Source organism: Castor canadensis, chromosome 2, assembly GCF_047511655.1.
Source record: "Castor canadensis chromosome 2, mCasCan1.hap1v2, whole genome shotgun sequence".
Taxonomy (NCBI): Eukaryota; Metazoa; Chordata; class Mammalia; order Rodentia; family Castoridae; genus Castor; species Castor canadensis.
In genome coordinates, this window is record NC_133387.1 from 64,860,160 (window position 1) to 64,876,369 (window position 16,210).

A 16,210-nucleotide genomic window follows, 5' to 3' on the forward strand; every position below is an offset into this window, starting at 1 on the left:
TGGTCTCCACAGCATAGGAGTGATCTGCTGTTCAGCTGTGCAGTGACTAACGGGTGATGCTACTTGATTCAGAAACAAAAAATGAAGCACTAGCCTTGGTCACTGATCTTAAGACATCATCTCCTATCAGCTGTATCTGATACTATTTCATCTCCAGCTACCTATTTTTCAATTGTTTGCAACTGAGGAAGAGGGTATTATATCACCCTCTAAAACTTGAAGAATATCTGTGAAGAATATTGCCCTGAGGTTAGAGACATAACTCTAAAGTTGCTCTATATGTAGGACTCTGTGACTTTGTGGCTCTTCAGATACTTCTAGGACCTCATTCTAGGACAAGATTCTAGGACCAATGCCTCATTGGCATTTCAAATGCAATGATTCCAAAATTAAATTTCTCTCCCTCAAACTAGCTCATTTTCCCAGCATTGCTCCACATCAGATGCATCACAGGCCTCACATTGATGGAGATTTAAAAGGTTAAAGCTTCTAGATGGCAGGGAAGTTGGAAATGTCCTTGTCATGATTCCAAATTAATACCAACGTCATAGAGTGGTGTTTGAAAGCCTGGCTGTGATTGCCATGACCTAATGAGAGTACAGAGAAAAGAAAGAAGTCCAAGTTCAACATTCAGAGGTGCATTCAGATACCTCAGGTAGGGTGGGGGCCAGAAACCTATTGTGAGATTAGAGAAATAATTGCAAGAGAAAAGAACAGGGAAATGCCATGTCAACAAGCTACAAAAGAGCATTCCAAGAAAGACGCAAAATCAAAGAAGACAAGAAGTGGAGATAAGGAACAAGCATGTAAAGGTTCTGAATTCAAAGCTGGTGAAAACTCAAGGCACAGACAGTTCAAGTTAAAAAAAAAAAAAGACAGAAAATAGTCTAAGAAGTACCTGGGGTACTCTCGGAACACATAAGAAAGGCAACTAACCAAGACTGAAGGAGAGAAGAGAAGGTCCAAGTTAATCCTTCTGGAAGAGAGGACATCCATGCTGGGTCTAAGAAGGAGTGAGCCAGGCAAGGAAGAAGAGGAGAGGACCCTACACAGAGATGTGCAGAGGGAATGGTGGGAAAAGTTATATGGCCATAGAGGGTGCCCTGCACTTTGATATCATTGAGTAAATCATCAAGACTAGAGCCAAGGAGGCCCACGGGGAATGATTGAGGCTGCTCAAGCAACAGAGCACCTGCCTAGCAAGTGCTAAGCCTTGAGTTCAAATGAGAGAGAGAGAAAGAGAGAGAGAGAGAGAGAGAGAAAGAGAATGAAGCTGAAAGGTAATAAGGGGCTAAAACATAAAATGCCTCATGCAGCATGTGGAAGCTAATGGGAAGTCCAAGATAAGAGTTAACTCCCTGTATGGCTATCCTTATCTCAACCAGCAAAAACACTTGTTCCTTCCTATTATTGCTTATACTCTCTCTTCAACAAAATTAGAGATAAGGGCAAAATAGTTTCTGCTGGGTATTGAGGGGGTGGGGGGGAGAGGGAGGGGGCAGAGTGGGTGGTAAGGGAGGGGGTGGGGGCAGGGGGGAGAAATGACCCAAGCCTTGTATGCACATATGAATAAAATAAAAGAAAAGAAAAGAAAAAGAAAAGGGACATGAAAAAATGTTACATTAGAAGAACTCTGGTGGGCAAATAGAAAAATGAGTTGAGAGATCCAAGTGAAAGGTAGATGCTAAAAGACCAATTAAATGACTTTGACAACATCACTGACAGATGAATATCAGAGAGAATGAAGAGAAAAAGAAAGGGAGATTACCAGCTAAAAAGAAAAGGAACACATAGTGGGGGAATAAGAGAGAAGCCAAAAATAATTTCCAAATTCTGGATGAGTAAACTGAGTCAATGTTGGTGATGTCCATTTAGAAATACAATATAAAAGGAAGAAAAGATTGGACAGGATATAGGAGAAAGAGAAGGTGGAAGAAGGAAATGATGAGTTCTATTTTGGAAATGTTGAATTGGCTGTGCCTTTGGAACACCCAGGTAGAGACTGTCTAATGCAGTCTTTGATTGACTCACTGGACAGGTGGGAGGTAACGCCAAGAAGTTAAACAGCACATATAAGGAGGAATGTAGAATAATAACTCAAGAGGAAGGAAGGAAGGAAGGAAGGGAGGGAGGGAGGGAGGGAGAGAGGGAGGGTGGAAGGGAGAAAGGAGAAGCAGGTTGGTAGTTCTCTTCTATATCATGTTCACTTGCAGTGCAATAAAAGGAGGACTAACTTCTGAACCAAAAAAAACATGGATTTGTGAGTTAAAATTGATAAAATTGCTTCAATTCAGGACACAAGGCATCTAAAGCAGATGGTAAACTGCTAAAATGAATTGGCCTCCACCAACCATTTAAATGGAACATTGTATGGTATGGAAAGAAAACCACTTGGCAAGACAGAAAGTGTGAGTTAGGAATTAAGTGTTGTATGGGGTGTAGAGTGGGGGTGCGGGGTGGGGTGAGTCATGCATATAAGATCAATAAAGAAGCTGGCTCTTGCTCCTGGCATCATTCTTCCTGAGCCTGTCACCCCTCCAGTTGCCATTCAGTACTGCCCTGTCAAGGCCCTGACTGCCTCACTTATCCCTTCACTCCACATGCCATCTGGCCAAGAATTCTGTTGATATTTTGATTCTCACACACATCCTTTCCTTTTCATTCCTAATGATACTATCCTAGTGCTCATTCTTAGAGAAATTTCCTTCTGCCTCCAGACCTCACCCATTCCCTCGACCCATTCATAGCAGGAGAAGGAAGAAGGAAAAAAGATGAGATTGAAAAAGAACAGCTAAGTCTGTCATTGTATTCCTGCCCTAGAATGCTTCCTCACTGCCCACTGGTTAAAGCCTGTCACCTGAGTGGTCATTCAAGGCCTCAACAGCACATCTTGCCAAATTTATATGTGTTATTCCCAATGTAAATCCTCCATTCTAGCAAGACAGACTTACTCAGCAACCCCTTAAATGTTTATATCTCATTTTCCCTTTAATTCTTTCAGCACATATCCCTCAGAGAGAAGCCTTCCCTAACAGTACTATCTATGGTAGCACATACTAGTTGCTCTTCCTCTTTACCCTAATTTCTTTTCTTCATAGCATACGGCTACAGTTTTTTGTGTTCGTTGAATTGTTTGCTATCTGATTCTTCACACCAAGATATAAACCCCATAAGAGCAAGGTGATTATTTATCTAATCCACTGCTATTTTCCAGCACCTAAAATAGAATCTTTTGTATTGTAGGCGTCCAATAGATAATTACAAATTAAATAAATAGATTTTGATCAAGTGCCTACCTATTACAGTCTCTTAGATGCTAGAGATAAAGGAGTAATCCAAAAAGATGTAACCTCTAAATCCAAAGAGCATATAATTTAGTGGGAGAAATGAAAAGAAACAAGAATCTTTTAAAGAATCAATAACTATTTACAACAACAAGAAGTGCTATGAAGGAAAACAACAAGATCCTACAACAAAGGTTGATTTAGAGCTGGTGGTCAAGGGAATCCTCTCTAATGGGTGACATATAAGCTGAGACATGAAGAAAGAGAGCTCCAGTCAAGCTAACAGTGGGGTGAGGAATGTTCTAGGCAGGGACAAGAGCAAGCCCTTTCTAGGTTTTTCTGACTTTGCTCTTGACATTTTCCTTGGTTGTGATGCTAACTTACATCCAAGATTCATAGACATGTAGAGTTGGAAGTGATCCTAGAAGTCATCTAGCCCACCCTCACTTTACAGAAAACATAAACAGTCTCTGCAAAGGCCTTTCAAAATCTTTACACTGAGGTTGGGAGAAGCTGGATGCCTATGGGAGGTCAGTGAGTCAACAGTCAGTAAACTGAGTTAGAATCCAGACTTCCTGATCCCCATCCAGTGGCTTCTCCATCATTAGCCTTCTTAGTTCAGCATATTGATACCAGTAACTCCAACTGAGAAATTACTATATGCCGGGCATCGCTCTAAGCCCTTCATGCATATTAACTCAATTACTCTGCAAAGAGCGAATACAGGAGACACCAGCACCACCACCACCACCACCACCACCACCATCTTCACTTCCATCCTCATTTTACAAATGAGACAATTAGAAATAGAAGATTAAGCAGCATGCCAGGGACACACAGCCAATGGCAGAATTAGCACCACCACTCCTGACTCTAGTTTTTCATCTTCCACACGCTGCACCATGTTTGCAGGGGTGACTCCTGATAACATTAATGGAGATTTTGCAATTAAAAGTCATGAAAACTTTAGATTAAAATCATTGTGAGCTCTTTAACTGAGATCGTATTTCTGATTAAGGATGGAGTGATGAAAGTGAGGTCTGGAGGGAGAACAGCTTCTACCAAAAATAAACTGTTCCTAAAGCAATTTTTAGGGTTTTGTTTTATCTGCTTTTCACCGACACCACACATCAAGCCAACAGACACATAGTTCCTTGATAGAGCAATGCGGTTTTGGAACCTTCCCGTATCTGAAGGTCATGTAGTACATAGCTACAAAACCTGGAACCACTCTCAGCTGTGGTGAATTAAGGTCAGACTGACCCCCGAGGTTATCAAAACATGGATTTGGGAAGTCACTGAATATACTCTTTTGTTTTACAATTCCAAGCAATTTAATCAAACAAGCCCGAACCATCTGGTTCTTCTACAACATGGTGATTGTTTTAATAGCTATCCAGGTTTTGTTTTTCCCCAAGTGAGAAGATGAGTCATCAGCACTGTAAAATCTGAAGGTGATTTTATAACTGTTTTTGCAAGTCCACAAGCTTTATATTTTTTACAAACAAATAAGAAGTCAGAGTTGTTTAAAAATGCAAGACAACCATAAGGCAACACTTACATTATTAAGCTAATCAAACAATTTTACATCTTAAGACAACTGTGTTGCTTAACTACATTATTTAAACTTTCCAAATTCATCAACATAAGGCTTTTCTCTAAGTTGTCTGCCAAACAACAGAGAAGGAAGAAAAGCTTGGATTTTCATGGAAAATGGTCTTTGCCAACCCTCCCACTAGCTCTGAGTTTGGCCAGCAGTTTGACTGATAGTACATGAGCCCTACCATCTGCTAACTAAGCAGTGTTCTGTAATGGGCAAATGATACCAAAGAAATGATTGCAAAACAGAACCTGACTTGTTTTCATGAGTTGATGTAACTGGATCTAAGAAACAAGCCTATAGTTTTTGTGTGTTTTTCAAATAAGCTAAAATTGCATTTTCAAATTACTGTTCTCAATTATTCCTTTCAAACATTAAGCAGTATATATTATAAATTATAAATAGTTATATTATAAATCTGGATTAATTCAAAAATCTAATATTTAAAATTATAAATGAAACTCAGAACCAACTACAATTATATTTCCATACTTTCTGTAACTTTTTTCTCCAGTCCCTAAAAATTGGTTAACCAATGAAGTCACCAAATTAAATGCTATTTGTAAAAAATTATTTTAAAAATTAACTTTGCAACTCTATTACATTTTAATAAGCTTAACAAAGACAACTGTTCAAGGTATTAGTGTTAAAGCAATTAATTTCCAGTTTTACACTATTATATCAATATACTCTCTTACTATCTGTGCATTTTAGTGGACACTTAGCATGTAATTCCCTTAATTGGGAAAATTTTGAGACTATCTCTAAAAATAGTAGTGCTTTAGTGCCATATCAAGATTTAGTAACTTTAAAAAGAAAAAGGTTATCCTTGTGGTTTTTTTTAAGGGTAGTACAACTAAAGAGATAAGTAATGGTTCTTAATTATTGTTTTGAGTCTCACCAGTAAAATATTAATATATATATGAATATTTAATCACATATATATCCCATATATACATATAAATCCCATTTCTTTGGAAAAAAATAAAGATACATAGCCTATAATTTTAGCCAAAGAGGGGGAAAACCAGATTCTAGTCACAATTTTATAGTTGCCTGACTTTGGGAACATCACATATTTTCTCTGATTCTCAGCTGTCCCTTAAAACATGTCATTGAACTCCTGGCTATTCAATAAAGGCCCAGAAAGATGTTCTGATAGGACTAGGGATAAACTAGCCTTAGTGTAAAAGTTACTCTAGACTTTCCCTTTAAATAGATTGAATAGGGGCTGGGGATGTAGCTCAGTGGCAGAGTGCTTGCCTACTATGCTCAGGGCCCTGGGTTAGCAAAAAACAACAACAAAAAGGTTCAGATGTAAACTGAGACAATATTAAGTTTATTTTCAAGTAAATTAACTACCTGACTAAAATTCAAATCTTTTGTTTCTTTTTTTCTTTTTTGTTTTAGATGAACTAGGGTTTAAACTCAGGGTTTTGCGCTTGCTAGGCAAGCGCTCTACCACTTGAGCTACGCTTCCAGCACTTTTAGCTTTAGCTGTTTTTCAGATAGGGTCTCACACTTTTGCCCAGGGCCAGCTTCTGACTTCAATCCTCCTACCTATACCTCTCAATTAGCTGGGATTGTAGATGGGAACCACCACACATGGCCTAAAGACAACTGAGCCCAGGGTGATGGATCACACTTGTAATCCTCAGGAGGCAGAGACTGGGAGAATCATGGTTTGGGGTCAGCCCAGGAAAAGTATTCTTGAGACCCCATATCAACCAATAAAAGTTGGGCATAGTGGTATGCACCTGTCATACCAGCTATACAGGAAACAAACAAGAGTATCATGGTCCAGGATAGCCTAGGCATAAATGTGAGATCATATCTCCAAAATATCTAAAACAAAAAGGGCTGGGAGCATGGATCAAGTGGTAGAGTGTCTGCCTACTAAGTGTGAAGCCCTGAGTTCAAACCCCAGTTCTGCCAAAACACACACACACACACACACACACACACATACACACACACTCCTGGATCCCTTCCCCTACCCTCTTCCTTTCTTTTTCTCATACAGGCCAGTTCCAAAGTCATCAGGCCAAGCAGAGTAGGCATCCATGACAGGTAACAGGTGCAAAAAGAGCTGAGGTCAAAGTAGGGTTTCAGACTGAATGTGGAAAGGAGGATGATATTCACTCAATGGAGTAGGCAGATGACCGAGAGTTTTGGAGACTTAGAAGAGAGAGGAGGTTATCCCCAAGGAGAAATTGTCCAAAGTGGACCCAAGAGGGAATGGAAAGCAAACTGAGAAAGTGTGGATTATTGTCAGAGGCTGGAAGCCAAGGCAGGTGGGGCCCAAGAAGAGGACATCTCCACTTAGAGAATGCAATGAGAAAAACACAACAGAATCTCATGTGTTCTCTAAGAAAAATGCATAATATGAATATATTCATGAGGAAACATAAAAAAGCCCAAATTGAGAGAGGGTCTACAATAAAACTTGCCTAACCTTCATGTTGAGGTCACAAAAATTAAAGAAAGACTAGGAATTGTTCTAGACTGAAGTGGCCTAAGGAGATATGACAATCAATTGCAATATGTGATCTGGACTGGATCCTCTTGCTAGAACATTTGGACAACTGAAGAAACCTGAATTGGGTGTGAGGATCATGATGAAGAAAATACCCTCATCTATAGGAAATATACCAATACAGGTGGGAGAGGGAATCATGTTGGCAACTGACTCTCAAATTGTCCAGGAAGAAAAATTCTTTGTATGGTACTTGCAACTTTTCTGTAAGTCTGAGATTGTTAAAAATAAAAAAAAAAAAAGTAGACAGGCATGGTGACTCAAGCCTGTAACCCTAGCTACTTGGGAGGCTGAAGTTGGGAGGATCATAGTTTGAGATCAGCTTAGGCAAAAGCAAGTTCGCAAAACTCCATCTTAACCAATATGTGGACCTGGCAGTGCTCTTCTGTCATTCCCAATGCTGCTGGAGGCTGAGAGAATGATCATGTTTCCACAACAGCCCAGGCAAAAAAACGTCTGTGACACCTCCACCTCAAGGGAAAAAAACTGGGTGTGATGGCACACATCTGTCACTCCAGCTATTATGGGAAGCATAAAATAGGGGGATTGTGGTCCAAGCCAGACCAGGAATAAGGCAAGATCCTCTCAAACATAAACACAGCGAAAGGGCTGGAGATGTGGCTCTAGAAGTAGAACACCTGCCTAGCAAGTGTGAAGCCCTGAATTCAAACTCCAGTACTGCCAAAAAGATAAATTAAAAATTTTTAATTTTATGCAAAAATAATAAATTGTAGAGTTCATTAATACATAGAAACAAAAGACATTGTAATATTAGCTAAAAGCACAGGAAGGGGAAAATAAAAGCATACTGTCATTAGGTTCTTACATTATATGTAAAGTGGCATATAATGTTTGCCGCTCCACTTTTTATTTGAAGGTAATCTGTGATATCTTGAAAATGTGTAACATAAACCTGACAGCAGTCACTGATAAAATAAAAAGAAATATTAGCAGTCAGAGGCAAAGGTTGTTCACAGAAAAAAAAGTAGCTGCATAAGCATATTCTAGGAAAAACGTGTATGTTAGAAAAAACGATTATGAATGACATTAATATCATCACATTAATATGACATAAAAAGAGAAACAATTAGGGCAAGTGTGATAGACTTTACCACCTAAAATTTAAATTTTCTGTCACCAAAAGACTCCACAGGAAAAGTGAAGACCTCAAGTATGGAGCAAAAAAAGTATTCAAATATATTCCAAACATAGGGCTATTACAAACCACTATGAAAATTTCAGTTGTAACTGAAAAACAGGCAAGACAAATGCAGGTAATTTGTAAAAGAGTAGCTAATGGGCAAAAAATATACTTATTCTAACTCCAAGCTATACATAAATGGCAAGGTTATTGTAAATAATATATAAGGAATTCATACAAACCCGTAATATTGCTTTTTCAGGTAATATTGAGATGTCAAATTCTATATTTGCATTTACAAAAGTAGCATCAGATGAACTTTGTTCAGGAGAAATAAATTTTCCATCACTAGCTACCTTGGATTTTAACTTGTTTCTCCATGTTCTCAACTGAAGTTCATGTTTTAATATCTGCAATAAAAAATAATTTACAAATTCCATGGAATTGTGAGTGTCAAATGAGATAAAAGTAATAAAGCACAGTACTTAACATGATGATAGCACCAGTTAAACATTATTTATTATTATAATAATTATTACATAACTTATAATTTTCCATATCCATATATAATATTCTCTGAACCACCAAGGCTTTACAGATCATTTCTATTAGCTGTCATAAAACATTGGCACAGGCAGTCACCTTAATGAGGCCCACAAAGTAAAATTTCTGATAATGAAAAAATTGCAATTTAGGGCATGAAAGGGAAGTGGTTAACACAGAAATAACAAAAAAAGGAAGTCAGAAGGAAATTATTTAGAGATTTGCCTCATTTATTATTATAAGAAGTACCCATTTGAACTCTGACATATTACTGAATGGTGTATGATAAATAAGAAGCTCTCAGGGTAAACAAGTATTACACACACACACACACACACACACACACACACACAGAGTTTTAGTTTATATGTATGTATTAGATCTCAGGAAGGGCACATGTTGGAGAACCAATATATACAGGTGTTCCCTATCTCTGTTCCCAGTACATATCTGCCATCTCATTCCACTTAATGAATGCAGAATAACTATTGGCAAATAAATTGGATAGCTAGAAGAAAACACCCAATTAATTATACACAAACATAGTAAGCATTATATGACTAAATATTTAATATACACTTTATACATCAACTAATGTGTGCAAATCATTAGGCTCAGTATATGGGAGAGATTAAGAGAAAACTACCTGAAGAAGGCAAGATGGCAGATTAGAACCTTCCCCTGTTTGACACCATGAATAAGAAGAATCAGTATAACAAAGGAGAGACTATATTCTGAAGAAAGAAAGAGAGGAAGAACATTGGGGATCATGAAAGAGGTGACAGGACAACTTCTGGAGAAAAAGAAAGGCAATGCCAGAACCACCAAAAGGAAAAAAAAAAAGAGTGTTTAATGAAATAAAAGAGGATATACATAAACATCTGAATGAATTAAAAGAGAATACAAATAAGCAACTGAATGAAATAAGGAAAACAAGACAGGATATGAAAGAGAAATTCAATAAAGATATAGAAATCCTGAAAAAATTAAATTGGAATTCTGGAAATAAAAAGCTCAATAAGTTAAATTAAAAAAAAAAAAAAACTCATACAAAAGCCTCACCAATAGACTAGATCAAGTTGAAGATGGAATATCAGAAATTGAAGATAAGGTAGATAAATGAACTAGAATATTCAGACAAAGATAAAGAAAAAAATAAGAAGATACGAATGTAACATGCAAAACCTCAAGAAAACCATTAAAAATTCAAGCCTACAAATCATAGGCACAGAAAAAGAAGAAGAGGTACAAACTAAAGGCATAAAAACATACTTAATAATGACAAAGATGGTCATCCAGGTACAGGAGGCTTTTAGAACTCAAGACCAGAAAAGTACCTCAGCATGTCCTATTATTGTCAAAACACTAAGTATATGGAATAAGGAAAGAACCTTGAAAGCTGCAAGAGAGGAGCACCAAGATACAACATAAAGCCATCCAAATAACAGAGATTTCTCAATAAAAACGCTAAAGGTAAGGAGGCATAGAATGATGTATTTCAAGTCCAAAAAGGAAACAACTGCCGACATCAATTACCATATCCAGCAAAGCTATCCTTCATAATTGAAGGAGAAATAAAAAGTCTTCTATGATAAACAAAAACTAAACCATTTCATGACCACTAAGCCGACACTGCAGAAGATATTTCAAGGATCTAGTGGTAGAAGCAAAAACAGATAATTTAAAAAATACTTCTTGCAAGGCGAAGTAACAATACATATGTGAACTGATGAAAAATTACTAGAGGTGAAAATGAATTTAGCAAAGTTGCTTTCCTATATACAACTCAAACAGAATGGCTATCTACCATATGAATACATCTATGACATTTTGGAAAAGGCAGAAGTATAGAGAAGGAGAATCGATGCATGGTTCCTTAGAAGCTGGATGGAGAAGAAGGAATTTACTACTAGGAAACTCTGTTTGGGCCAAAGAACCCATTTAATCTTGATGGTGATTTGCACACTTGTCAGAGTTCACAGAACTGTACACTAAAGGAAAGTGAATTTTATTGAAAGTAAATTTGAACCTCAATAAACCTGATTCTATAAAATAGGGGGAAAAGGGAGATATTTAAAGGAATCTTACACATAGAAGAGGAAGATAAACCATGAAAATACAGGTAAAACCAAAACTTATGAGATGAGTAGAAAAACAAATGAAGATTAGGAAAGAAATTAAACACTACAAATACAACAAAATGACAGGAAATACTACATACCTTTTAATAAAAACTCTGCATATTAATGATCTCAATTCCCCAGTCAAAACCATAGATTGGTGGATTGGATTAAAAAAAAACACTTGACCAACAATTTGTTGCTTTATAGGAAACATACCTCCCTAACAAAAATAAAAATAGGCTTAAAGTGAAAGGATAGAAAAAGATTTTCCAAGCAAATGGAGCACAAAAGCAAGCAGGAATAGCTATAATCATATCTGACAAAGCAAACATCAAACCAAAATTTGTCAGAAGAGACAAGGTCACTTCATATTGATAAAGGGAAGACTCCATCAAGAAGAGATAATGGTTGTAAACATATAAGCACCAAATGCTGGTACACCCAATTACATAAAACAAACACTCCTGAATATATAAGAACAGACAGATCCCAAAACAGTATTAGTGGCCAACTATAATACCCCATTCTCACCACTAGATAGGTCATCCAGACAAAAAGAAAATCAACAAAGAAACTTCATAATTAGATGACACACTAGATCAAATGGACTTAACAGACATCCATAGAATATTCCACCCGATAGCCAAAAAATACACATTCTTCTGAGCAGCCCAAGAACTTTCTCCAAATAGATTACATTTTATGGCACAAAGCAAGTCTTAGCAAATACAAGAAAACTGAAATAATTCCTATATTTATGAGACCACAGTGGAATAACACCAGAAATAAACAGCAAGAGAAAATATAGAAAATATACAAACTCATACAGACTGACCAATACACTTGTAAATGAACAGTGGGTCATTAAAGATAATGGGAGAGTAGGCAGGTGCCAGTGGCTCACATCTATAATCCTAGCTAATTGGGATGCTGAGACCAGGGGGATCACGGTCCCCAGCCAGCCTTTGAAAATAGTTCATGAGACCCCCCCATCTCCAAAATAACCAGAACAAAAATGAACTGGAGGTGTGGCTCAAGTTATAGAGTGCCTGCTTTGCAAATGTGAAGCCCTGAGTTGAGTTCAAATCCCAGTCCCACTAAAAAAAAAAAAAAAACTCATAAAGATAAGGGGGAAATGAAAAAACTCCTAGAACCAAATGGAAATAAAAACACAATTTGTCAGAACCTGTGTGACACAGAAAAGGCAGTACAAAGAGGAAAGTTTATAGTGGCTACACTAAAACAAGAGATATCTCAAATAACCTAACAATGCACCTGAAACACTTAGAAAAAGAAAAGCCACACCTAAAATCAGTAGACAGAAAGAAGTAATAAGTTCAGGGCACCCAGACACCAGTGGCTCATGCCTGTAATCCTAGCTACTCAGGGGGCAGAGATCAGGAGGATCACAGTTTGAAGCCAGCCCTGGGCAAATAGTTTGCAAGACCTTATCTCAAAACACCCTTCACAAAAATAGGGCTGGTGGAGTGGCTCAAGGTGAAGGCCCTGAGTTGAAGCCCTAGTATTGAAAAAAAAAAAAAACTTCAGGGCAAAAATTAACGAAATAAAAGAATCAATGAAACAAAAAGTTGGTTCTCTGAAAAGATAAAGACTGACAAACCCATATCCAAAGTAATCAGCAGAACGAGAGAGAAGACCCAAATTAATAGAGGAAAAATAGCATATCATAACAAATACCAATAAAATATGAGGATCACTAGGAAATACTTTGAAAACTTGCATTCCAATATACTGAAAAATCTTGAAGAAATAGGTAGATTTCTAGAGTCATAGGATCTACCATAATTGAACCAAGATATAAACCACTTAAACATATGTATAATAAGCAATGAGATTTAAGCAGTAATAAAGAACCTCCCAGCAATCCATCCAGGACCACATATGGATTCACTACTGAATTCTACCAAACCTTGAAAGAAGAACTAACATCAATGCTCCCTAAATTATTTCATAAACTAGAAAGGAAGGAAACACTACCAAACTCATTCTATGAAGCCAGTATTATCCTGATACCAAAACCAGATAAGAATACAACCAAAAAAGAAAACTTTAGACAAATTTCCTTGATGAACATAGATGCAAAAAGTCTCAATAAAATACTCACATAGCAAATTCAACAACACATTAAAAAATCATATACCGTGATCAAGTTGGTTTCATTCTAGTGATGCAAGGATGGTTCAACATAAGCAAATCAATAAACATAACACAGTACATAAACAGAATAAAGAACAAAAATCACATGATCATCTCAATGTTCAGAAAAAGTCTTTGACAAAGTTCAATATCCCTTTATGATAAAAAGCACTAAAGAACCTAGGAACTGAAGGAATGTACCTCAACATAATAAAGGCTATATATGATAAACATACAGTCAAAATTGTACTAAATGGGGAAAAACTGAAACCATTTCCTCTGAAATTAAGAATAAAACAAAGGCGCTCACTCTCTCCACTGTTACCAATGTAGTGCTGGAATTCCTTGACAGACCAATAAGGCAAGAGAAAGAAATAAGACAGGTACAAATAGGAAAAGAAGTCAAATTATACCTATTTGAAGATGATATGATTGTAAAAGGCTCTAAAGTTTGCTCTACCAAAAAACTCTGAGATCTGATAAACACTTTTGACAAAGTAGCAGGGTAGATACAAATCAACATACAAAAATCAGTAGCTGCTCTAATAGCAGTAACAAACAGGCTGAGAAAGAAATCAGGAAGAGTCCCATTCACAATAGCCTCAAAAAATACGTAGGAATAAACTTAAGAAGATGAAAACCTCCACAATGAAAACTATAAAACACTGAAGAAAGAAAGTGAAGATGACACAAGGAGATGAAAAGACCTCCTATGTTCATTGATCAGCAGAATTAATACTGTGAAAATGCCTATATAGTAACCCCACCTCATCTGTGGATTTAGTACACATGGTTTTGACTTAAGTGCAGTCAAAATATAATAAAAAATATTAAAAATCAAAAGAAATTTTGAAAACAAATGTTGATGTGCAAAAGCTCTCAATGTTGTATTATCCTCAGTTAATTTTAAATCACGTGAGTGCCGAGTGTTTCCCTGTCCTTAATTTTGGGAAACTATGCCTCCCCAAAAGCAAACGATGCCTAAAAAACAAGGTAAACATGGTAATTGGTAATCCTTCCAATCCCAAAGGGGCATGGAATATGTTTAAGTGATAAAGTGAAAATTTTAGATTTGTTAAAAGTCTTTAGTTGGGCAGCATTATGTAAAAATGAATGAAGAATCTGCAGTAAAGTACTGAATCCTATATATCCTGAGTATTCACAATTTTTCCTCAACAGCACTCTCCTTGGAACCATATGCCTGCAGATACCAATGGTCTTCTGTTTTACCAAAGGCAATCTACAGATTCAATACAATCCCCAGCAAAATTCCAATGTCATTCTACACTGAAAAAAAAAATCAATCCTAAAATTCATATGGAAGCATAAAAGACCCTGAACAGCTAAAGGAATTCTGAGCAAAGACAGCAATACTGGAGATATCACAATGTCTGATTTCATATTCTACTACATAGCCATAGTAACAAAACAGTATGATACTAGCACAAAAACAGACATATAGAAAACTGGACTAGAATAGAAGACGCAGAAATAAGTCCACACAACTATGCCATCTGATTTTTGACAAAGGTTCCATAACTACTAACATTATTGGCAACTATTGTTCCATACCATTCACGATAGCCAAGCTATGGAACCAGAGTAGGTGCCCATCAACTGATGGATGAATAAAGAATATTCATCTTTATATATATATAAAGAATATATATATATTCATATATATATATATATACATATATATATATATATATACACACAATGGAGCCATAAGGAAGAATGAAATGAAATGATGTCATTTACAGGAAAATGGATGGAACTGGAGATCATCATGTTAAGTGAAGACAGACTCAGAACTATAAATATCACATTTTCTCTCATATGCAGAATCTAGACCTAAAAAACATGATATGAATGTAAAAGGGGGAATGTCTGGAGGGAAAACCAGTGTGAGGTGAGAGGGCAAAAGGAGAGGGTGATGAGGGGCGAATATGATCAAGGTGCTTTATATGCATGTACAAAAATAGAACAATGAAACCAATTATACATTGGGAAAGAGGAGATAAGCTAACAGAGGAGGTAAAATGTGTACATTATAGGCATGTGTGGAAATAAACAATGAAACCCTTTTGTACAATTAACATGCTGATAAAAAATTCAAAAACAGAAGAGAACACTACCTGCTCTCAGGGACATTCAACTAAAGGGGGTGGTATAGAAAGAGGACTGAAGGGTCACGTGCAGTCACCTATTTCATCATTAGCCAATCACTGCTCAGGCATGGAAGATAGCAAGCAAAACACTAGCTTAATACACGAAATGATAGAAAGCAAAGACGCTTTGGTATCCAAAACAGAACTGCTCAACTGGCAGTGTGGAAAAGGTTGTCCACAAAAGGCAAAGGCTAAAGGATAGTCACAAGAACACCAGCTCAAGTTCCCATAAATTATCCATGCCCTACAAGTAAGAGCTATGCTGTTTTCAGGATCCTTCACAGACTCCAGTGCTATCTCAGTCATTATGTGAGTGACAAATCTTCTCATATTCTCTTTCAGCATGTGTGGCATCATCAAATCCAACATCTGAATCAATTTTGGGTGGTTGGGGACATTGATTCTGCCTTCCAAGAGGCAACCACAAAAGAGAGGAATTTAATTTCATCCTCTTTTCTTCTTTTCTATTTATCCCGACTTTGTACTTCAAAGAATATTAATAAAATATTGTTGACTAAATAATGTAACTACAAAAAAGTCCAGCATGTTTCTAGATCTCATCCTAGTAGTCACTCTGAATATTCTAAAGCAACATTAAGTAATAATATACTGGTAACTTAAGCAAAGGAGAGTGTTTTTAAGTTTGAAGGGATTT

General features: G+C 36.8%; 1 protein-coding gene across 1 annotated transcript in view; it reads right to left on the reverse strand.

Annotated features, from left to right (window-relative positions):
• Fbxl13 (F-box and leucine rich repeat protein 13) overlaps positions 1–16,210 on the reverse strand; it is a 232,799-nt gene that overhangs the window by 165,860 nt on the left and 50,729 nt on the right. The window contains exon 7 of the mRNA XM_074064909.1: positions 8,804–8,971. Coding sequence (XP_073921010.1) covers positions 8,804–8,971 — 168 coding nt within the window. The remainder of the gene's footprint in view (positions 1–8,803; positions 8,972–16,210) is intronic.